The sequence below is a fragment of the Crinia signifera genome, chromosome 8 (assembly GCF_055691185.1).
Source record: "Crinia signifera chromosome 8, ASM5569118v1, whole genome shotgun sequence".
NCBI lineage: Eukaryota > Metazoa > Chordata > Amphibia > Anura > Myobatrachidae > Crinia > Crinia signifera.
Genome location: NC_139224.1, coordinates 114,594,622 through 114,619,598, shown reverse-complemented (window position 1 = coordinate 114,619,598; position 24,977 = coordinate 114,594,622). Strand labels below are relative to the sequence as shown.

Here is a 24,977-nt window from a genome sequence, read left to right as displayed (position 1 = left end):
CGCCGGGTGTGGGAGGGAGGGGAGAGCCGCCGGGACCAGCTGGGACCCGGCGACTCTCACCGCAAAGGACAGCTCTTAACGCAAGAGCTGTCCTTTGCAGGGCCGTCTTAACAGCAGTGTGGGCCCCTGGGCAAAGCAATACACTGGGGCCCTTACCCATTCTCCCCTCCTAGAGGTGGGGGGTGCTATCAGCAGCAGATTTGATGTCCCACGGGTGGCAGGGGGTGCTCTATCTTCCACTCAACATGTAGGACCAGGAGCAGTAACTTCTGCTTATTACTCCTTTACTGCACAGGTGGTGGGAGGGAGAACACTAACGTGTGGAAGGGGGCCCTGAGCTGAATGAAGGGTCCCTTGTAAATTACTTCCAGGGAGGTAGGGGGTGTTTTATACGCAGAGGAGGGTTGTATAATGGAGTGGGCTTAATATTCGTCATTTTCCGGTGGAAGGGCAGCTTAACTGCAGATATCACCATTATCTGGAAATAGATTTCTTAGCCTTCAATAGTATAAAAACCTAGAGTCCCAACTTTCAGGAGGTGCTGGGAACTTGGGTATCAGAGATCAGGAGCCAGAGCAATCCATTGACTAAAATATAAAACTGTACACCAGACGTTTGGAGCTGGAGCAGGGACCGGCTGCTGGAAGGCTGATATCTCTGGTTCTGGGCATGATAGAGACAAGCCGCTATTGTCGACAGAAAGGGGAGAGTCCCAGCTTTTGGAATATGCTCTCAGAAAACCTCTAAGTCAGAGAGAACCTGAGAAATATGACTGGGAAATGCAATTAACAGGTCGGATGTGTACTGCTGCTTTGAAGCTGGATATCTCCAGTTCCCCAGGGCCGATTTTCAAAATTCTGGTATCCCTGGAAAAAGGGGGTCCTCAGCTATCAGAATAGGGCCTTAATTATCGCATATGTTACAGCATATGCGATAATTAAATATGCGATGGGCGGCGAAGGGGGGCGGAGATTCTTAGAGAATCTCCCCCGCAGTCTGTGAGACTGCTCTGGCTTCACTGTGACTGCCAGTGACTTCCAATTCTAAGTCCAACCTGCCAGTCACAAAGGCAGTCCCATTGGGAGGTGTTCCCTCCCTCCAGGACGCCTTTGTGAGGGCTATATAGGTACTGTGCACGTGCGGGTCCCGGTGCCTGTAACTTACATTGTACAGGACCAAGATTGCTTCTATGGGCTGTTGCCCAAGCAGCCCATAGAAGTTGGCTGCATGCACGTGTGTACTGTGCATGCGCCAGTCCCGGCGCCTGTCACTCATCACAGAACAGGCGCCGGGACGGGAGAGGAGGCAGCAGCAGCGGCGGCGACAGGGGGGATGGAGTGCAGCTGCGGCCAGAGGCAGCCCCCTCCCCCAATAAGGTACGAGCCGCTGCTGACTAATATGTGGACGTCATCAAGCCGCGCCCCCATGGCAGGCAAACACTGCATTTGTGATTGGGAGAGGGGCTAAAATTACGCAAAATAACACAATTCACGTAATTTTAACCCCACCCCTCACTGCGGAAAATGGTATTTAGGGCAGCACGGAGGGGGTGCAGGGGTGCAGGGGCTGCATGGCCAACGCAGGAGGATTGACCACCTTCCTGGGGGGCCGGGAGAGGGACCAGATTTTCGGGAGCCTCCTTGCAATTCTGGGAGGTTAGGCAAGTGAAGTGACCTCAAAAATTGTCTTTTTTTAGACAAAGGAACTTCCCAGTGCTTCAGCATCTATGGCAGCGGTTCGCAAAGTTTTTTGAATCAAGGCGGCCTGGATTTTTAGAATTATTTTTACGGCACCCCTAGGCCTAAAGTTTTTATTCAGAAATATATTAAATCAAGTAAATAGTTTTTATATATTATTTGATGAGGGACAGGATTTGCTTCTGTTTGTCCACATGATGTATGCCTGGCAGCCACCAGCACTGGTTTTGCCTATTACATAGATCATAAATTATTTAAATCAGAGCCGTAAGTTCATCTCAGTTGTCCGGAGGCAAGATAAATATTGGTGCACCCCCACCCCCAAATACACACACACACACACCACCTTATATAAATGTATGTATATATATATATATATATATATATATATATATGCAGTATATATCTCTATCTATCTATCTATCTATCTATCTATCTGTAGATAGATGTATATTTTTTTCTATAAATCTTGTTACATTGCATCAACTTTATTTACATTAGAATTTATGGTACTTGTGTAGTTTCACGGCGCCAGCATGGCGCATGGCTTCGCTCGCCCACGCTGCGGGCTCGGTGGCTTGCTACGCTCGCCACGCTATCTACAATCAACTCCATGCCAACGTGGATAGTGGGGGTATGAACTATCCATGTTGGCATGTTTAAGTTACTTTATTTTAGATAGTTTGGCGAGCGTACCCAACCCTGAAGCTTAGAAAGTCGGCTCCTGATTGGCCGCCTAGGCTGACCGGTCGGTAGGGTTAATGTTTTGGCCGCGGGACCTTATATAATAAGTGTCCCCCAGCTGTGACATTACCCTGCTGGCTGGTTTGGCCTGGGGCTGGTTCCTAAAATACGGGGGACCCCTAGTCGTTTTGTCCCCCGTATTTTGGGAACCAGCCCTGGACCTGGAGCCTGGGGCTGGTTGTTTAAAATCGGGGAACCCCTATGTGCCGGGTTCCCTGATTTTTAATTACCGGCCCCAGCTCTTTCAGCCTGGTGCTGGTTGCGACTGTGGGGGGGACCCCACACCGTTTTTTTATTTATTTAACCTTTTTTTTACACCTTGCAGCCTGCACGGATCTGACTGATCCGTGCAGACTGCCTCCACTAATTCGTATTAGCGGCCGTATATACGGCCAGCTAATACGAATTAATACGCCATCGGAGGGTTACAAAGCAGTCGTATATGACTGCTTTGTAAATCTCCCTCCAGAACATGACTTGGCATACGATGTATGCAGTCGTATTCATTCGTATTAAGAATACGAATGCAACTTTTTGCATTCGTATTCTTAGTAAATTTCCCCCAAAGTGGCAAGCTGCTGCACGATAATCTTCCTGCAGCCACCACTCACAGAGGGCCCTCCGGGTCCCTTCTGTCTCTCTGCACCATCCCTATTGTCTGCCTTGCTCCTATAACTGCTAAATGGTCAGCAAAGCATGACAGGTGCAGAGAGGAGCTGTATTAAACACATTCCCCCCAGTGAGTATCAGATGAGCAGCAAGCACTGGGGAAACCATAGTTGCAACAATCGCAATGGTTTTCAGTCTACAGTGTTCCAATGGTGATGTTCCAATGTTTGAAAACCTGATTTTACAAATGTTATTATTATTATTATTATTATTATTATTATTATTAATAATAAATAAAATCATTTTGGATAAGTTTAACATTTTATGAATAGGTTTTGCAGAAAAAAAATGCTAGTAATCTGCCATACTGTCAGGGCTTGGGTCTCTGGTGTTCCCGGCTGTAGCAGCAGTGGCCCAGTGGTGGATGCTGGGAGCTGGAACACGGGAGGCTTTAGGTAAGGACAGTTCATAGGATTATCACTAGCACTGCGAGCACAGCTAGGTAGGGGAGTTGACGAGACTCTGGTCAGAGACGCGGAGTCTAACACCACCAACGGTTTTCACCAGAAGGGTTTGGACTCCGGCCCTCTGACCTGAGTTCCTCACAGCTAACTGTCCAGTCACAGGAGATGGATAGTGACTAGTGGCAGTGAGCTTGGAACTTGGAACTTTGGTCTGCGCTGTCTGGGGAGGCTGGAAAGATAGCAGTGGCTTGAGAGCCGGCACGGAGTGTTGATGGCCTGGAAGCCAGAGGGAGTGTTGATGACCTGGGAGTCGACACGGTACTGTAGATGACCTGGGAGCCGGAGGGAGTGTTGACAACCTGGGAGTCGACACGGTACTGTAGATGGCCTGGGAGCTGGAGGGAGGCGACGGCATGGGAGCCGGAGGGGTATTGATGAACTGGGAGTTGACACGGCAGTTGACGGCCTGTGAGCCGACACGGCTGTTGGCGACCTGGGAGTCAACATGGGGATTGACAGCTTGGGAACCAACACGGGGAATACAGGAACTACAGAGTTGACACCTGAGTCGCAGAAGATATAGCCCTTTAAGAGCAGTAGCGAACTCTGAGGGATTCTGTAGTGCTCTATACTCTTCCCTTGGGAGCTGGAGATGGTAGACAGCGAGGAAGGTAACCTGGCAGGTGAGGAGAGCAAGGGAACTTTAATACAGGGTTGCCGACTTTCACAGTCTGCTTTCTGGGAGAAGCCCGGAGAGGAGACTGTCAGCATCACTTCTGGGGGCGGGGCCTGATGGAGACATCATCAGTCCCTGCCCCCAGTAATGCAAATCCCGCAATATGCGGGTCTCCGGTGAGGGGGCGGGGCTAAATATACATGATTAGCATATTTAGCCCCACTCCCTTCTGCCGAAAAGCCGCGAATCGCGGCAATTTCAAGCTTCTATAACCAGGTACGTTAGGGGCGGAAGGGGGTTTGCAGGAATCTGGGAGGGTGGCCTACCTTTCCAGGGGGCCGGGAGAGGGACCCGATTTTCGGGATCCTCCCGGCCATTCCGGGAGGGTTGGCAACCTTGCTTTAATATCAGCAGCAGATGACAGCAGCAAGTTGCTTAGGGTTTTGCACAGGGTAACCACAGGGACTTTGGACGGGATCCTGGAGCCTTGGAATGCTGAGGACTGGATACACACAGGGATCAGACAAGTTGTTCAAGGCAGGGGTAATGGGCCAGATGCCTCAGCTATATCCCCCCTGCTGGCCTGTGATTGGATGCAAGCTGCAGCAGCAATTAAGTCCAGAAGATACCTGTGCACACCTTTGGTCACATGGGTCAGTGCACAGGTCAGAGTATCAAGGTCACAGGGAAATTATTGAACAGTCATGTGATTGCAGGTGTCATGGTGGCACCCCTGTGGCGTGGGCCCTGCCCGGGACCAGCGTGGGACGCTGACAAGAGTTCAGGATAATGCCACTCAGATCCTGCCATGGAGAGTACCCGGGGACGGCACCGCAAGACACACCAGCGAGCGGGTAAGGAACATGGGCGCATGTGCAGATGCGAACGTGCACCGCGGTTTCTGACACATACTAAATTACATTTGTATTTTTGCATTCATGTTGCAAGACAAGCTCAATGTGTGTAGGTAACCCTATATTATTTACCTTCCCATATGGATATTTACATTTTTTTTAGAAATATGTTTGTTAAGGTTCACGCATGAGATGAAAAGTAAACAAACATTGTGAGTCATTATAGGTATACAAACGTGCATAGTACAATAGGTAAGTACAGTGGCGTGACTACAGGGGGTGCAGGGGATGCAGCTGCTATGGGGCCTGGTGGCTGGGTGGGGCCCAATGACCTAGCAGTCAATCCCCTGCTCCCTTTTGAGTTTTTTCCCCCTTTTTATTGCATTCATTGTGCACTAGTGCCGCTCATCCAGTTAGGTCCGGCAGCTCTACTTCAATTTCCTAATAGGTGGTGAGGTGGGGATGGGGTACAGACTTGGCAGGCTGCGTAGGACGCCATGCTAGAGGGCTCTGCGGCTGTTTTCTTCAATTGCCTGGAGAATGCTGAGATTATGCACCAGTGGGCTCCCGCCTGCTCCCACACATGAGGAGCAGATGCCCGATAATTCAGCACTATGCGTGGGGTGGTCGCGCAGCACAGGAGAGATTCGGCAGGATGCTGGATGCACACACCCATTACAATGCGCACAATATGGCTCCTGAACCAATCAAAGCAGGTATCTGACTTGGGGGGGGAGGGGGGGAGATATGCACCTGTGTGGCCTGCACCCCCTGCAAGTGCCAGCCTGCCCCACCTGTGTGGCCTTCACCCCCTTGCAAGTGCCAGCTTGCCCCACCTGTGTGATCCCCCATACTGTCTGCCCATTTGTCCATCTTTGCCCCAGTTCATTCATATATTCATAGATGCAGCATATGGTGCTCAGTCCAACCATGTCCCCCCTTCCCCAATCTGTACTGTACATCTATGTCCATCCATCCTACCTGACTGTCCTGGCAATGTCTCTCCTGCTCACTCTCCTATTTCTACCCCTATCTCTCCCTGACACTCTCTCTCTCTTTCTCCCTATCCCTCTTTCTCTCTCCCTTTTTCAGGGAACACCCCCCCCCTCCCCCCCAAAAGGCATAGTAGTGACATTGGTGGGGGCCCTATCAAGATTTTGCTATGGGGCCCATGACATTCTAGTTACGCCCCTGGGTAAGTATAACTCGGTATGCTGTCCAACAAAAGAGTTAGGACAAACTATTCATATAAGTGCATCTCTAGAAAATGTATCTGGGAAACAATGATATATATGATGAACCATCAATTTTTCAATTTTAATTAGTTGAGGAATTAAGGGAATTGGAGTGTGATTGGAAGTTGTGATGAGGGTGGGGGGGGGGGGGCATATTCACATTATATATATATATATATATATATATATAAATATATATATATATGTAGAGATAGAAGGTTAGCACTCCAATGAGCCCAAGCTATTTTGCAGGCTTGGTGCAGACTTGATAAATAAAAAATTGCAGTAACTCCAGTGCCTTTCAAATCCGGGAGAGCCAGTGGGATCTCTCGGTGCAATATCGAAGATGTGGGGCGGCGGCACTCAGGCTACACCTTGATAAAAAAACCTTCGGGTTTTGAAACGTTGGTTTTAAATACCGCCTGTTTGTGCTTTATTTGCCTGAGTGCCGCCGCCCCACATCTTCGATATATATATATATATATATATATGCTATGTTGTTTAGGCATCAACTCTAGGATGCAAGAAGATATTTAGCAAAACTTTATTAACTGACCGCATATTTATTATCTTGTCTCCGATTACTTTTCTGATTTTTAGTTAGAAAATGTACTTACTGTACTTACATTTGCTATAACATATTATTATAATTACAATTACAGTATTATGCAGTTCTTGCATCTGCTTTCAAGTGTGAGCAGCATATTCAGGAACACAGAAGGAAAAGTAAAAATCTGTCAGTGTCACTGTTAAGGGCCTTACACACCGGGTGGTTTTGTGCTGAGGGTTGATCATTTTTGTCCTTTGAGCTGCTTTCAGCTCAAAGCCGTCCAGTGTGTATGAGCCAGCGATGAGCGGTGAGCGCTGATACTCCCTCCCACATCATCGCCGGTGGACGTCGCTCCAGCGGATGAGCAGCTGGGTTCCCGGGCTTTCTATACCATCCTGCTATGGAAAGAATACTTGCCTACTTTTGAAAATTAGTCTCAAGGAGATTATAGCTGTCAGTATTTTGCACAGCGTGCCGTAAAGGGGATGTGTCATGCAGGGCCGGCGCCACCACTAGGCAGCCTTAGGCATTTGCCTAGGGCGCCGGCCACTGGAGGGGGGTACTGAGCGGCAGTCAGTGCCCCCCGTTGCATGAGGAGCAGCAGCAGAGCTCCCGCCGATGAGAGCAGTAGAAAGCTGAAGCAGCTGCCAAGTCTCCAGCTATTCAGTAGGTGAGTGTGCCATACGCCCCCACCTTCCCCTTTCCTCGCTGGTAGACATCTTTGGCGGGGGTATCGGCCGCAACCAACCCACCCTGGGAGCCCGCCCAGCCCATGGATTATGATCGGCGGGCATGGCAGCCGTGGAAACAGGGGTGGCATCCTGTAGGTTTGCCTAGGGCACTTAGATGTCTTGCACCGGCCCTGGTGTCATGCTCCACCCAAAGGGCGTGGTTAGTTCCATATATGGACGTATATGTGCTGAAATGCTTATAACATTAGCAACTATAAACTTTGGGCAATGTAGAAAGTATTGATAATAACATTTCTGCCTGCAATATTGGATTATTTGTTTGCAATTATTTGCTATGATATTTAGTTTCTTCTCCCTCATCACAACATACATGATAATTAGAGCCATGCTATGCAATAAATTCCAAGTGCAAAACCCATCTGATTGTATATATCTCTGACACCCCCCCCCCCCCCAAAAAAAAAATAAAAAAAAAAATAAATAAGAGCTGCATAAGGTGGTTTAGGAGAAATCAGGGAGATTTCTGGACTCTTCAAGGAGAGAGGGAGATTGCTCTAATTTCAGGGAGTCTCCTGCAGAATGCAGGAGGGTTGGCAACAATGATGGAAAGTCGTCCAGCCTTGGGGAAATTGCTCAGAAGGGTGAAAATAACTCAGTGTGTATGGACCTTTTACACTCTGCTGGCTATATTTAGGGGGTAATTCTGGTTGACTCGCAAAGCTGCGTAATTTGTGAGTCAACTAAACACCGCCCGCTGCACGCACGCCGATTTTCTCTGCATGCATGCAAATGGACGTTTTGCATAAACATCCATTCACAGCTTGCGTGCGGGGCAGAAATCATTTGATGGGCGCCGACCATCAAATAATTTACACAGCACTCGCAAATCTCTCACTCACTGGTGACTCAGATTTGCGGCACCCTGGTATGGGAAGAGGGCGGGCAGCTGACATCCAGTAAAGTTTGTATCTTTATAAGTTTTTACCGAAAGAATCAAGAAATAAGACTCTGCAGCCACATACTTTACTTACTACTCTATTTATTTAGCACCTTCTAGAAGATAATAGACTCGGATTAGTTGCCCATAGCAACATTCCATCTGAAACAGAACTCCCCTCTTAGTAAATAAACTCCTATCTGTCAATAATTCAAGCTGGCTATTCATATTACAATAAAATGTTTTGTTTAAGAGGCCAATACCATTAAAAAAAAACTATTAAAGTACAGTAACTGCTGTTGTAACAGCTGCAATAATATTCCAAAACAATCTCATATATGACCTTGATATATCATTGGCTGAGGACTTTGCTATGAATAGTGATGCTGTTGCCACGTTAGAGGGCTCAGACTTTTGATTGGCCTTGTCTTTAGCAACCAAGGCAAAATAAAGGAAGGTCCCATTCTTAATTGTGACATTCTGAAGAGTAAAGCTGAATTGCTCAACGGAGCCAGCTGGCAGCGGTGTAAGACTGGAGATATCGATAGCGGTGGCATTTTCATAGTTGTCTATCAGTTCCTGTCTGCTGAAACTCATTCGTAGATCATACATGGAAACTGGAAAGTAGAAATGACACGGACACAAGTTACAATTGTCATTTGTCATATAGTAAGTGTAATTCCAGTTGAAATTTTTTTTTTCAATATAAAGTGTATTTACAGTATTTGTTACAAAGTGTACCTGGTGGCGTGAGCCAGGGCTGGATTAACAATGGGCCTGATGGAGATACAGCTCCAGGCCCACTATCCTATTTTGTACCTGAGGGCCAGTGCTTTCCAACGAGCCCAGTCCCGTGTCACTAGCCCCCTGGGATCCGGAGATACAGCCAGGCAAAGCACTTTCCCCATAGGATAACATGGGACCCGCTAATTCCGACCCCCACCTGGTTCCAAAGACTGCCAGTTCCCCCTGCAGCATTACAGAAGCTCGAAGTTGAACCATAATAGCTGGGCCTTCAATCTGATACCAGGCTGGTCCATATGGGTTCATTGGTTCTAGAGATATTGCGGGTAAACCAATTTTTTTCATTTCTGAAATGTAATTTCATGTCTGTTCATGTTGTTTGAGGATAGATTTCTCTGGATCCAAATGTCCCAGTTTCACAGGACCAAAATCAATCGAAGCCCACATGTAAATGGGTCAGTTGGTTATGAAGATATAGCTGGTTGTTTAAAAGGGGGATGTATAAACATACATCGCCGCCCCTTGCCACACCTCAGATGCAATGCCAGTTTCTCTCCCCCTCACACTAGAAAATGCAGGGACTAGGCTGGTGTAAAAGGGCCAGGGAATATCCCTGCATGATCCTGGGACCATATTCCCGGGTAAGTCCCGGCTGTCCCCCAGTTACCGCGAGCATGTATTCCCCCTTGGCAATGAGCATGCAATCTCACATGGCAACAAGCATGGAACCCCTGGCAATGAGCATGGAACATTATGGTGTTTGACATAATAAGTAATGGACATTATGGTGTGTGGCTTAACATGTAATGGACATTATGGTGTGTGGCTTAACATGTAATGGGCATTATGGTGTAAATTTTGGCACGCAATGCCACTGTTTATGAAGCATAATGTGCATTATTGCTCACTCTGTTTGGTATAAAGTGTATTTTGGCTGAATACGTGTGGCATAACGTGAATTTTGACTCAATCTGTGTGCCATAGTATGAATTTTGACTCAGTCGGTGTGAATTTTGGCTCATTATGGGTGGGATGTACTATGACGAAAATGTGGTAAAACCCCTGTTTTATCACATTTTTTTATTTACCAAAACCCGGCCGCACCGTCTTCGGCAGGCAGGGTATTGCTACCTTTGGATGGCGATACCCTATAGAAGCCTATGGGCTTCTATCGCTACCTGCCATCTGCACCCCCCTCCCCTGTCCTCTGTGCTGCTCCTCCTCCCCCAGCAGAATGTCACAGCCGGGGAGGCCGCAGATGCATGCTGGCATTGCGTCTGAGGCGTGGCAAGGGGCGGCGATGTATGTTTATACATCCCGCCCTCCATGTGGCATAATGTGTAAGAGGCAAGTACAGTATAAGGGGGTTACTATTGTGTTGCATGATTTGCATAAGGGGTATATGGTGTGGTAAACTTAGGTGACCACATTAAAGGTGCTGAAATGTTGTCTACCAAGTTTCAGCTTTCAGTATTTTTTTTATGACTGGAATGCCGCCTAACCCCTAACCCTAAGTATCTTAAGACATCGGCATCCTGCGGGAGCACCTTTGGAGGGCACCCGCCAATATATCTCCCTGTTTTTTTCCTCTGCCAGCCCCCTGCCTTTTCTAGGCATATATAATTAGTTGAAAGTATTTACACAAATAGAGACACACCCATGAGCAGACCACCCAACCAAAACACTGGTCACGCCCCCCACATTATTAGGTGCTGGACACAACCCCTATAATTGCGCATAATAGGCCCTTGATAATTTTCAGCTCCAGGCCCATTTAGACCTTAATCTGGCACTCGCGTGAGCATAATGCCAAATTATATTATTTTAAAAACATTATTTAATGTTTTAAAAATGACAACACTAGAAAGTAGTTGAGGACAGATCAGAAAGGGGGGGGGGAGCATTGGGGAAGAGAAGGAGATAGTGGGGAACAATGACTATAGCTTAGCTTCTTCCACAGGTCTATGAAATATATGATAGTAAAACAATCAGTACCTCATTGGTAGACATGAATCTACTGTAGGTGGGAATTATAAATAGATATAAAGAAGAACATAAAAGGAAGAGCAGCCCATCGCCTCTGCCTGCCATGTGTCACAAGGTTAAATGTCAACCAAAATTTAACCGGCACCAATCTCTAGTGGTATTGTGGGTAAAGTCTAATGGTAAGCTTGGGCTTAACATGGGTTCTTGCCAAACGGTGAAGATAATGCTGATACCCACAGGTCATGGCCACCACAATGGTGGATTCCGGCAGCTTAGGAGCAAAATCAAAATAAATTGTAAGTTCAGGAATTAACAGCACAAGTATGAAACAAACTAATTAGGCCAATGGCCAGATCCATAATCAACAAATTAGAAAACAGGACTAAGCTAGATCTTCATATGTATGTCATTAGAATGTATAAGAGTTACAGGAGAAATACTAAACCTGTTCCTCAGGTAATGGCTAATGTGGAGGAATTGGAATGGCTTCAACAGAAGCCTAATGACATCATGGTACATGTAATTGCCAGTACAGCAGTGGCAGAAGCAGCTATTTGACACTAACGTTTAGTACATAACAGGTCACTCTATATTTTACCATAGACGTCACAACCTGGCTACTCCAGCTGAAGGAATTCTCAGCTATTGGAGTGTCTCACGTTAAGTAGAAATCTGTCTATTTGTCTTCATTTACAGGTAATGATGTATTTTGTTTTAGGCCATAGTGGAAGACAGGTCAGATCAAGCATAGCTAACTATGGGCCACATTCAGGGGCATTTTAAGAGAGGAGGAGGCCCGTGTGCAGCATGCTCTAGCTGGGCCCAATCCTCTCTGCTGGGATTAGCAGGGTCTGAGCTCTAGAGTGCTCCGACCTAACTACACATGCACAGATTTCTGCCTCCCTGCTGCTACCTACACTGGATTTTGGAGGGTATGTATTTAAAAATTGGGTGTAGTGTGTGGTGTAGGCCCCCTGGGTCTCAGGGGCCCGTGTGCACTGCGCACACTGAACCCTTTATAAAAATGCCACTGCCCACATTACAGCAGATCTGACATGACTTGCTAAAATATTTCTGATTAGCTTGGGAGCTTCCCATATATTTGCAAATATATGTAACCAAGATCTCTGAATAATATTACCATATAGATTGAAATCTGGTTACTGATATCACACAGCGTTGCTTGGGGGAACCAAATGTGCTTTTATTTACCTACACGTTACCAGCCTGTCAAAATGATGGCACAACATAACAGTATTGTCAGCGCACAACACTTGCATTCCCCCCATTGAGGTGAGCAGCAGTGTTAGCCATTTATTATTACTTAGGCTATCCATACCGCCCAACATTTGAGAGTGTGGAATCAAGATAGTAGGGCATAGTTGCATCAGAAACTCCAATACATGGAACTATCAAACCTGCTTCCTCCATTCTGCTTGTTTGCTATGGACACTACCAAGCAGAAAGTGCCCTGTATGGTGTCACACCATCGATTTGAACCTCTACAGTAGTGTAGTCTTAATAGCGTAGCAAGCTTCTTCCTGCGGTGCCGATTATAAGCACAGTCATGATGTTCTTGTGAAATCATACCCCCAACATACTGAAATTGTGTGGCGCGACCCTGAAAAGATGCGTGCTACCAAAAAGGGAGAAGTGCTGTATTTAAATGCCAACAATGGGAGATGCAGGGGTGTCCAGCGTAATGCAGGAGGCTTGCCCACCTTTCCGGGGGGCCGGGAGGGGGACCCAATTTTCTGGAGAATACCAGCCATTCTGGTATTCTGTAGTGAGTAGGCAATGACCGTCTACTCACTACAAGACCACCCTAACAGAGTCTCACACATATGCACACATCTAGTCGAATAATTTCTTCGTTTCTTAGCAGTAAAATGCTCAATTAACACTTACCATTGCCTTGATCGAGATCATCTCCGGTTGCTGTCCAGGACAACACGATATGTTGATCTTGAATGATTGCACTTAAGTCTGTGACTTTTGCAGGTTTAAAGACATCTGGCAGCGAACCTAATGGCACATTATCTACTACGAAGGCCCCTCCTGATGCTGTCCGGGTGAAATTACCCACTTTTAAGACATCAATTGTCATTTTTGGCCTTGGTGGATTACTGACTATAGTACCTATGAAAAATTTAAATTTTCAATTAGAATTTTTTTTACCATGATAAACAGAAATCTTTTTCCGTACTTAAAAAATAAAAAATAAATCTACATTTAAATAAAGTGGGCACAGTAACTATTTGTAATTACTATATCCATATAGACAAAACTTATAAAACTAAATTCTTATTTGGTAAATTTTCAGAGATAATGTTATAAAGTATATTTGGCCTGTTTCAGAGATGTATGATATGCACAGAAGCATTCTTCTGGCTTCTGTGATATGCTGTTTTGTCCCCACGATCAATCATCTGCGTAAACATTGGTAATCTGATGGCTGTGATATTCAACCTGCTGAAGTCAGTGCAGCTAAGGCCACTGGCTTCAGCACTCCCAGAACATGGAGTTGTTACGCTACCAGTTACGTTATCAGCTTTATTGGCCAGGTGTATTTGCGTATACTAGGAATTAGATATGGATTGCTGTGCAACATCCGGTTAGGGAACTGTTCAACAGTGACAGTACAGATATACATAACACATACAGGTATATAAGTTAATGAAGAGGAAAGGGGGAACTGGGAGGGTACGGGTGCACAAGTTACTCACACAAATAAGGTAACAATACACAGAAATATAAGAATCCACCATTTAAACAATTTGTTCTCTTTTGTATTTGTATAATAGCCTGTGGAGGCGCTCCCCTGAGAGTAATTACCGTACTTGAAAGAGAATAAAGAAGAAATACTCTCTTTTTCTGGGGGCACTGCTTTCAAAAAAGATTTTTTTAAACTTAACTTTTATTATTAAGTAATCACAAGAATAAAATGGACATACTAAAACATACCAAACATGTAACATAAAGAAGATGATGTGTAGCGTTTTTGAAAAAATATATACTACACACTCATCAGGTGCTTAGAGCACTGATCTATGTTCTTTCAAATATATATCCAATAGCAATGTATGCAAGAGTATTCTTTGTATTGTCCACCATCAAAAATTGTGCAGATAGTGAATATCAATCTTCATATAGATAGTTAGGGTGACAATTTAATAGCAATATATGCGAAAATATTCCTTATATTACTCACGATTAGTCAGCAATAAGCAATCAGTAATTGTCATTCTTTGTACAGATAATTATTGAGATTGTTATTTCTGGCCCAACAATACATTTTGTGTCCAGATTTGTGGCTAAATATGCAATTTTGTATATATTGTTTCTGCTAAATGCTTGCATACACTGTAGCAGTTTTGTATCAGTCATAGTTCCTTAAGCATATAATAGATTACTTGGATATCCTGAGCAGCACACATAAAATTACTAGATCAATTATTAGTTGAATTAAACAATTGCTCTTTATAATTATCGTATAAAGCAGGTATAATTTAAGGATATAATGACAGGGAGACAGATTGCTATTATATACATGTTGATTTAGCGGTATAAGTACCGTACTGCAGATATGCCTTAATTTCTAGATTTGTATATATATCTAGTAAATGTCACCAAAGACAATGTATAATTGGTATACAATTAAGGATAATGCCCGAATGTATGGGAGTATGGTCCTTGGACTGCTGTTTTTTTGCGTGTCTGAGGGCCAGATGTATCAAATGGAAAATGCGGTAAAACCCCGGTTTTACCGCATTTTCCAATGTATCAAAAATGATACCGCAGTGTAGGGTATCGCCACCAGAAAGTAGGGGGTCATGTCCACTGGTCGTGTGCTACTGCTCACCACTTGCCAGTAGCAGAGGTGGGGAGTGAGCAGCACACCAGTGGGTGCAGGAATTCCCTAGGGTGAGGAGGGAGAGAGGTAAAGTGTTGGTGAGAGGTGGGATTGCGGGGTCCCTGCCACTGGACATACACTGCTGCTCTCCACTTGCCTGAGGTATAGGTGGAGAGTGAGCGGTACGCCGAAGGAAACTAGGATTCCCTGGGAGAGAAGGGGGGAGCAGGTGAGGGACAGGCTGCCTGGTGTATAGCCGCAGTGCAGTGTCCCATAGATGATAGGAGAGGAGGAGAGAGAGGGCCGTGCGGGAGCCGGGGAGGAGCCCTTGCTCCTCAGCCCCCTTCGACTAGCGCACTAGGTGTGACGTCATTAAGTCACGTCGAGCACAAGATGTAATGCCGTGGGGGCCCCTACGCCTGCTGCCCACTGCCTGAGGATGTTTAAACATCCATAGGCAGTGGGCAGCAGGCGCTGTTAAGGTCACTCACAATGCCGGGCTGTGCGGCATGCTGCAGATGACAGCACCTAGGCAGCCACCTAGGCAGCCATCAGCAGTGCCACTGTTCACTGCAACAGCCAGGCAGAAACAGTATAGTTATCACACAGGGAACACATACCCTCCAAGCTGCACAGCATCTAGGCAGCCATCAGCATTGCCACTGGTTGCCGCAGCAGCCAGGCAGGCAACAGTTAAGCAGAGACAGGATGGCTATAGGTTGCTATGCAGTGTACGAGACAGGGGAGACATGGGGGTACATATGGCTGAGTGGCACAGTCCCTAGGCAGCCATCAGTGGCCCCATCTTGAACATACTGCTCACCACAGGCAGCAGCAGAAGGGCTCAACAGGCCATCTCCCCTACAGCACTGGATGGAGCCTAAGGCTACAGGGGGGGGGAATGGCAGCGTGTCACGGCCCTGGCTGGAGTTGAGCTGTGTGTGTGGTGGTGGTGGTGGGGGATCGGACTTGTTGGAGCCTAGGGTGCTTGTGTGGCCAGGGGATCCTGCTGTCCTGCTGAAGCACCATGGGTGTCCTCCGGGCCCCCTGTTGCACCGCCTTTCCCAGGCCGGGGGGGGCTGCCCGCTTCCCTCCGTCGTCACCTCCATCCTCGGTCTCCTCTCCACCGCCTCTTCTCCCCCTTCTCCAGGGGGCCAGGGATGGGAACTCCGGGGCCACTGGAAGTGTCAAAACATGGGGTTAAAATTCTCCTCATGTGTATGCCCCTTTAGAATGATATCTTGATGATTTGCCACCGTGCTTGCATGGGTTTACTCCGGGTACTCTGGTTTCCTCCCACAATCCTAAAATATACTGGTAGGTTAATTGGTTCCAAATGTAAATGTTCAAATATTCTCTGTAAATAGCCAATACTTGAATCTGTATAGCCAGTACTAGACTCTGTATAGCCAGTACTAGACTCTGTATAGCCAGTACTAGACTCTGTATAGCCAATACTAGACTGTGTATAGCCAATACTAGAATCTGAATAGCCAATACTAGACGCTATATAGCCAATACTAGAATCTGTATAGCCAATACTAGACTCTGCATAGCCAATACTAGAATCTGCATAGCCAATACTAGAATCTGCATAGCCAATACTAGAATCTGCATAGCCAATACTAGAATCTGCATAGCCAATACTAGAATCTGCATAGCCAATACTAGAATCTGCATAGCCAATACTAGAATCTGTATAGCCAATACTAGAATCTGTATAGCCAATACTAGACTCTATATAGCCAATACTAGAATCTGTATAGCCAATACTAGAATCTGTATAGCCAACACTAGACTCTGTATAGCCAACACTAGACTCTGTATAGCCAACACTAGACTCTGTATAGCCAACACTAGACTCTGTATAGCCAATACTAGAATCTGCATAGCCAATACTAGAATCTGCATAGCCAATACTAGAATCTGCATATCCAATACTAGAATCTGTATAGCCAATACTAGAATCTGTATAGCCAACATCAAAATCTGTACAGCTACTGCCGAACACTGTACAGCTTGAGTGTTTCTGCCCAGCTGCTTTCCAGTTTCAGTTGATTTCACACAAAGGGGCAGATATATTAAGCCTGGTGAAGAGCTAAAGTGCATAAAAAGTGGAGATAAGATTAAAGGAGATAACACACCAGCCAATCAACTGGCTGAATCAGAGCAATATAAAACCAGTTCTATTTAGTTCACAAGTAACATTTTTTTTTTTCATGTCATTTTCTTACCATACTCAACATAGCCAGGTAAGTATATTGCTCGATTTTTTGGGAGTCCCAAATTGCTTCCTTGCCCTTGGCTCTCAACACGCACTTTCAAATTATACCTTCCATTCCCGCTAAAGTCGGTAAAGTATTTGGAATAGATTCCGTCATTCTTGAGAATATCAGCACCTTAAAAGGAAACAGAATATACAATGTAGTATAGTGGTGTAGTTCAGCGTATTTTTTTTTTTGGGGGGGGGGGGGGGTGGTGTATTGCAGTATATACACAGTATGTGGATATAGTGTAGGGGAGTTGTGCAGTGAATAAAGGGATGTAGTGTAGTGCAGTATTTAAGGGTATGCAGTGTAGTGATGTAGTGCAGGGTTTAGGTGGATGTAGTATATTAATGTAGTGCAATGGGGAGGAGGGTGTAGAGGTGTAGTGTAGCATAAAGGGGAATAAAATGTAGGGATATAGTGCAGGGTATATAAGGGTATAATGATCTACTGTAGTATAGCATATGTGGGATGTAGTATAGTGATGTGTGTAATGTAATACACAATATAAGGGGGATGTAGTGCTGTAAAGTTGTTTAGTAGGGAACATGCTGCTGTGGAGGGGGCACAAAATTGAGACACTGAGGGCATTTGGGGCACACAGGGGGACATGTGGTGAAGATGCTGCCATGGGCACTCATTGCCACAATGTACTAACTGCCTTGTTTTTCTTTTGTGGGGTTGGTGGTAGACAGGTTGGTGGGGATCCAATGCATATGTTTGCCCTGGGCCTACTAGACACTAGTTCCCCCACTGAAGAGTGGGTAGGCTAAGAGGCACATAGAGAAAGGTGGGTAGGCTGTGAGGCACAGAGTAAAATGCAAGAAGCTCAGAGTCACAAAGGGCCTTATTCTAGTTCACTCTTAGAGGCAAATTCCTTCTTAGCTGGACAAAACCATGTGCACTGCAGGTGGGGCAGATGTAACATGTGCAGAGAGAATTAGATTTGGGTGGGGTTTTTCTTCAAAGTGAGATCTATATTGCAGTGTAAAAATAAAGCAGTCAGTATTTTCCCTGCACAGAAACAAAATAATTCACCCAAATCTAATTCTATCTGCACCTGTTACATCTGCCCCCCTGCAGTGCACATGGTTTTGTCCATCTGAGAAGGAATTTGCCTCTAAGAGTGAACTAGAATAAGGCCCAAAGTGAGGGGGTATTGTAAGAGATACAAGCAGCAGATGATTGTGTGGCTGAGAGAAGCAGGGGAGAGATTGTGTACAAGCTATGTGGGTTTTTTTATAGGGTAAGGGGTTCATTTGGCATATTCCGCTTAATATTTTAATATCGAGGTTATTAATTGGTTATTTATACTACATTGAGTGGCTTAAGCTGCTTAATGATTATACATTTAATGAATAATTTAGGGCATGTCCAAACTGTGGCCCTCCAGTTGTTGTGAAACTACACATCCCAGTATGCCCTGCCATAGTTTTAGCATTCCCAAATAGTAAAACTTTGTGGGACTTGTATTTTCACAACAGCTGGAGGGCTATAGGTTGGACATGCCTGATTTAGGGGCATGTTGGATATGAGTGAGTAAATAATCATTATTAGCTAATTGTTGATGAAGAAATTAATGATTTTTTAGGAAGGTTATTTAATGGTTTTATGATACGTTTTAAAGGTCAAAAAATGTTCTTAGTATTGTGGAGAGGTCACTAAAATGTCTTCATTGTTGTATGGCAATCACACTCTATATTGTCTGGTGGCAACTAAAATTCTCTCTGTATTCTCTGGGGGCAACTTAAATGCTCTTCGTATTGTATGGAGATCTATAAAATGCTCATAGTATTACATGGTGGTCCTGTTGCTCACACAGGGATCCAGCATTCGGGGGAAGGAATTGTTTTTAAACCCATGAATGCCTACAGGGAAAGAAGAGAATGTGATCTACACTGGATGGATGGTGACTATAAATTTATTTTCACAGCTACCCTTTTGGATTCTACATGGAAAAGTGGATCTACGTGAACAAGATAGGTAATTATGGAGGTGTGAAGGGTGTAATAAAGTTATACTTTTTTGTGTGGGTCTCATTTATTTTGGTATTGGTTTTGTAGTGGGACTACAAGTTCCATCATTCCCAAGAATGCCCCGCATGTTGGGACTTGTGGTTCTCCAATCCCAGCACGTGGGGTAGCTTGCTAAACCTTGTAGTTCTAATACAGACCCCAATATCTATTTTTAACACTTTGGGCAAGATTCTCTAAGCTTCAAAAGTGATAAAATGGAGAGTGATAAAGGTACTTGTTTCCTATCTGGGCGCCCAGGTTTTCTACGTACGGCACCGTAATGAAATCGGATCGCATCGCATCGGATTTGGTACTCGATGATGTACGATGGTATACGATGCGATGCGATCCGATTCGATTTCCCATAGGAAACAATGTGAAATGGCTCAATTTAGCCAAATTATCATAGGAACAATAGTAAATGGGCCAAAAACACCCCTGAACATTGAAATGTCCCCCCAAAAGTAGTTGACGCCACCCCGCCATCAACGTGAACCCGAAGCGTGGCGAGCGCAGCGAGCCCGCGAGGGGCGGCGGTACGCGTCCTCCGACCTTTTCATGCCCTACTATCCACTAGGGCGTGGAGTGAGAATAGAATAGTGTGGCGAGCGCAGCGAGCCACCGAGCCCGAAGCGTGGCGAGCGCAGCGAGCCCCGCGAGGGGACGCGGATACCTTCACAGTTATACGCGTCCCCTCCTGGGCTTCCCAGGTGTCCATGGCGACGCGGACACCTTGGAAGCCCGCGAAGGGAAGCGTTTACCTGTGAAGGTATCCACGTCCCCTCGCGGGGCTCGCTGCGCTCGCCACGCTTCGGGCTCGGTGGCTCGCTGCGCTCGCCACACTATTCTATTCTCACTCCACGCCCTAGTGGATAGTAGGGCATGAAAAGGTCGGAGGACGCGTACCGCCGCCCCTCACGGGCTCGCTGCGCTCGCCACGCTTCGGGTTCACTTTGATGGCGGGGTGGCGTCAACTACTTTTGGGGGGACATTCCACTGCTCTGGGTTTTTTTGGGGGTTTCTGGCCCATTTACCATTCTTCCCTATGCTGATTTGGGTAAATTGATCCATTTAACATTGTTTCCTATGGGAAATCGAATCGGATCGCATCGCATCGTTCAATATCGTGTATGTGTATTTGTGGTATCCGATGCGATGCGATCCGATTTTTATACGGAGAATAGTATGGTGCGCAACTAACTTAGCGGGCGCCCAGATAGGAAACAAGTACCGTGATAAACAGCCAGCCAATCAGCTCCTACCTGCCATGTCACAGACTGTATTTGAAAAATGTCAGGCAGGAGCTGATTGGCTGGCTGTTTATCACTCTCCATTTTATCACTTTTGAAGCTTAGAGAATCTGGCCCTTTAACTCTTTTCTTTACACAATAGCCTAGCATCCACCAAACAAGGACGCCAGGGACATTCCCGGGCCTTCAGCCACGGCTGGGGATCCCCTGGAGGAGGGACACCTTTATTGGGGGTCACCAATCCCCCAGGGTCTTGCCCTGGGCTGACCAGCCACAGGACTAATGCTTTGGCTTGCGGACCTTATATTATAAGTGCCTGGTGCTGTTTCTGAAATATGGGGGACTCCTACTCCTTTTGTATTTTGGGAACCAGGACCAGGCCAAGAGCCTGGTGCTGGTTATAGAAATATAGAAGGACCTCACGGCCGGAGCTGCTCAGATTGACGTATCGGAGCAGGCGACCGGTGGGTCCGTGACAACCCCATTTGAATTTTCCCCTTGTATTTGCGCAACCAGGGCCAGCTCATTGAACTCCAGGCTGGTTATGCTTGTGGGGGCTTTAGCCTCATCTGTATTTGGCAGCCAAATCCGAATCACTTCACCATTGGAAAATACAAGTCCGGAGAATACAACAGCTTTGTAAATTAGCTGTATTCTCCGTTTGTATTTTTGGCCAATTACGCACAATCCCGTTCATACTCGTTTGTACAAGGTATCAGCCGTAATCAACCTTCTTAGTAAATTTCTTCATACATTTTACCCACTGTATTTTTAATTCTCACAGTAATTACCTGATCCATTGTCAGAAAGTTGCATGGTTCTAATTGTTCCACTTTGGGCTTCTATTATAGCAGTAACTTTTACCCCCAGGACAGGGGAATACCCTTGAGTTACCACTGCATAAACAATTATGGGCATAGGGAAATGACTTCTGTCTGCATTTAGAAATGGCTGAACAACAATTGGGGGCACATTTGGATCAGATGCCCGAGAAGTCACAGTTAAACCCAGAACTTGATCTGCCACTTCATTGTTGCATAAGCTGTAATCCCAGGGTCCTTTCTGAAATGAGATAAATTTACTGCAGCATAAATTAGGTTACATACTTGAATGATCAAATTGGTATTTGCTTGAACAGGCTGACTAAGGACTAAGTGTCCTTTATAATATGCACCCACTGTTATCTAATGATGTTATCTCTTTTACACATACACATATCACATATTACATTGGGACTCAATAACAAATATAATGATAGGGGACTGCTATTGGTCAAAAAATGGGTATAAAGTAATTGGCAGAAAAATCCCACAAATAAAATTTGCGGATTTTTTAAACATTTGCCCCTGTCGCAGTCCACCTGCAAACAACTTCTTCTCCAATGTATCTTGTTAATGGTATATTTGGGTTCACAAATACTTTAATATCTTTATTGGTGATATTGCAAATGGAATTGAGGGTAAAATGTGCCTTTTTTTGCAGATGACACAAAGGTATGCAACAGGGTAGACACACCAGGAGGGGTAAAACAAATGATTGACGATCTAGGTAGATTAGAGGAATGGTCAAGAGCATGGCAACTACAGTTTAATGCCAAAAAATGCAATATCATGCACTTGGGTCTCAGAAATCCAAAGACTAAATATAGTATAAATGGCACTATAATGGAAACTACTGAGGAAGAGAGGGATCTAGGTGTCACTATTTCAGGGGACTTAAAGGCAGGTAGGCAATGTAACAAAGCAATGAGGAAGGCAAGTCAGATGCTTGGTTGCATAGGGAGAGGTATCAGCCGTAGAAAGAAAGAAGTAATAATGCCACTGTATAGGTCATTGGTACGACCTCATCTAGAGTATTGTGTTCAGTTCTGGAGGCCATATCTCCAGAAGGATATAAATACATTAGAGACTGTACAAAGAAGGTTCACTAAAATGGTGCATGGCCTACGTCACAAAACGTACCAGGAAAGATTAAAAGATCTTAATATGTATACTTTAGAGCAGAGAAGGGAAAGAGGGGACATGATAGAAACTTTCAAATATATCAAGGGTTTTAACAAGGTACAGGTGGGAGACATTCTTCACAGGAAGAGGAGCAACAGAACACGAGGACATGCACTGAAACTAGAGGGAGGAAGATTCAGGGGAAATTTGAGGAAGAATTACTTCACAAAAAGGGTAGTAGATAAATGAAATAGCCTCCCACCAGAGGTGATAGACGCAAATACAGTAGTACAATTTAAACATGCTTGGCATAGGCATATTGATATCCTTAAAAAGTAATAAGGATCAAATATGGTTTGAGGTAACATGTTTAAAAAAGGGGAAGACTAAATAGGCCAAATGGTTCTTATTCTATGTTTCTATTCCTTACTGCATCTTTTCTCTGTCTTTCCGACAATTGCAGGACAATGTACAGTAAGTGACAGAATCACACAAGTCTGCAAAGTCACATATGATATGTGTGTACTTAATTTATGTTCTAGGTATACAAAAGGTACTCTACACAAGCTACAGTAGTGTATTATCCACTCTGCATCAGCAACAAATCCAACTTTATTAGAATTCCATTAGTGGATCTCCCAGCAACAACTGGCTATATGCAAAGTGATCAACAGAAAGCTGATGTTTGGGGGTGTTACCCTTCTGTGGGAATGTCAGGGAAAACACAGGCATGCCCAGATATTTTAGGGGAAGTTGTGTGACATCAGCTCTGACCTGACCAGCCTGTTTCTATCCCAGCCGGTAAGTCCTGGGCTATACTCAGACTGGACACAGTGGAAAAAACACCAATGGGATGAACATTGGGACAGATGTATTAAGCCTGGTAAAGGGATAAACTGGTGATATAGTGGAAGATGATAATGCACCAGCCAATCAGCTGTGTTTGAAATATTACAGTTAGGAATTGATTGGCTGGTGCATTATCACCTTCCCATTTATCACCGCTTAATCACTTTACCAGGCTAAAATATTGCATATTTTCAGAGAAGAGTAGGATTTTTCAGATCCACCTGCAGTAATGGCGGCTTGCACATGAGCAGTTCATGCTTGCTGGTCATATTAAGGAAATAAGCACTTTGCAGAGACAGCTTGCTATTGGGAAGATGTATCAAACCTCCTAAAGAGGACAAATGAGGTTGCCTATAGCAGCCAATCAGATTCTATATATCAATTATCGAGTACATTTTATAAAAAGATTGGTATAATCTTATTGGTGCTATGGGCAACTTCTTCACCTGTCCACATTAGTAAGTTTGATACATCTCCCCTTTGTTCTTTTACTCTCTTTATTAAAGTAATGATATTAATGTGTGGCACTGTATAATTATACTATATTTCTTGTTGTATTCTTTTATCAGTCACAGTCAGGGGGATACATTACCTCTGCAGTGCCTGGGATTGTGAGACGAGCTGACTTGGAGACTGTGTCACTGACAAACCGATCATTCGTATAGACTTTCCCTTTTGGATCTGTTAGCTTGATAGTGGGGTTCACAATGTTCCAGGTCACCAAAAAGAAAGTTTCATTTCCTACTGTGTTGTCGATGGTCACTTTACCAGTCATGCATTGAAATGGGTTGATTGTTGTTGTAGTACTTTCAATCTGGTCACACACACAAAAAAGAACAGTAATAAGACAAACAACATATTTTTTTTATAATTAGGTTATAAAACCAAATGAGCATATTGTATGTCATTTTTACCATTCTAATTTAGACTTTTAGTCATATTCTGTGTCTGTATCCAGTGCGGCACTTTCCCATGCCGATGGCCCCACCACCTTCATGACGTCATCGGCAATGGGCATGGCTGTGGGCATGGGCAGACAGACAATGTAGCTTTGTACGGCACTGTATACCCTTTGATTTGCTTATACACTGGATAGTGTACGTAATAGGATGTAGTTGATACTTCTTTGCTCAGGATCCCGATGGTCCAAATACCGATGGATCCCGATGGCAAGTACTGGAATTATGGTTAGGCACTAATTGGAGGTTAAGGTTAGGATGCGGGAAAAGGGGGTGATGGTTATGGTTCGGCTGCAGGAAGGGTAGGTTAGGGTTAGGCTGTTGGCTAAAATTAGGCCATGCATAGGCAAACGAGGGGGGGGGGGGGGGTCCAGTTGCGAAGAATCCACCCTCCTCTTGGCAAGTGGCTCAAATTATGACAGTAACAATGGTATACAATATGATTGCTAGAGCTGTTGCCACATAATACAGTTAAAGGGACAAAGCAGAATCTTCAATCGGTGAATTGGACCAGAGAGAGGAGACAGGAGACAGTTCCTGATGTTGAATAATGTGTGCTTAGAAAGTACAGTATTGGTTCTATTATTTTTTTGTATTATGATATTTAAACTTTTCCCGACCACTTATTTATAATCTCTTATATATTTGGCTAC

General features: G+C 45.0%; 1 protein-coding gene across 2 annotated transcripts in view; it reads right to left on the bottom strand.

Moving 5' to 3' along the window:
- Positions 1–8,563: 8,563 nt before the first annotated feature.
- The window catches only part of LOC146026401 (calcium-activated chloride channel regulator 1-like), a 105,202-nt gene continuing 88,788 nt past the window's right edge, over positions 8,564–24,977 (bottom strand). For both annotated transcript variants that reach the window (XM_083157045.1, XM_083157046.1), the window contains 5 exons: positions 23,958–24,179; positions 21,365–21,635; positions 17,276–17,440; positions 13,097–13,327; positions 8,564–9,075 (listed from right to left, as the gene is read on the bottom strand). In XM_083157045.1, the coding sequence (XP_083013171.1) occupies positions 8,738–9,075; positions 13,097–13,327; positions 17,276–17,440; positions 21,365–21,635; positions 23,958–24,179 (1,227 nt within the window). In that variant the 3' untranslated portion in view covers positions 8,564–8,737. The remainder of the gene's footprint in view (positions 9,076–13,096; positions 13,328–17,275; positions 17,441–21,364; positions 21,636–23,957; positions 24,180–24,977) is intronic.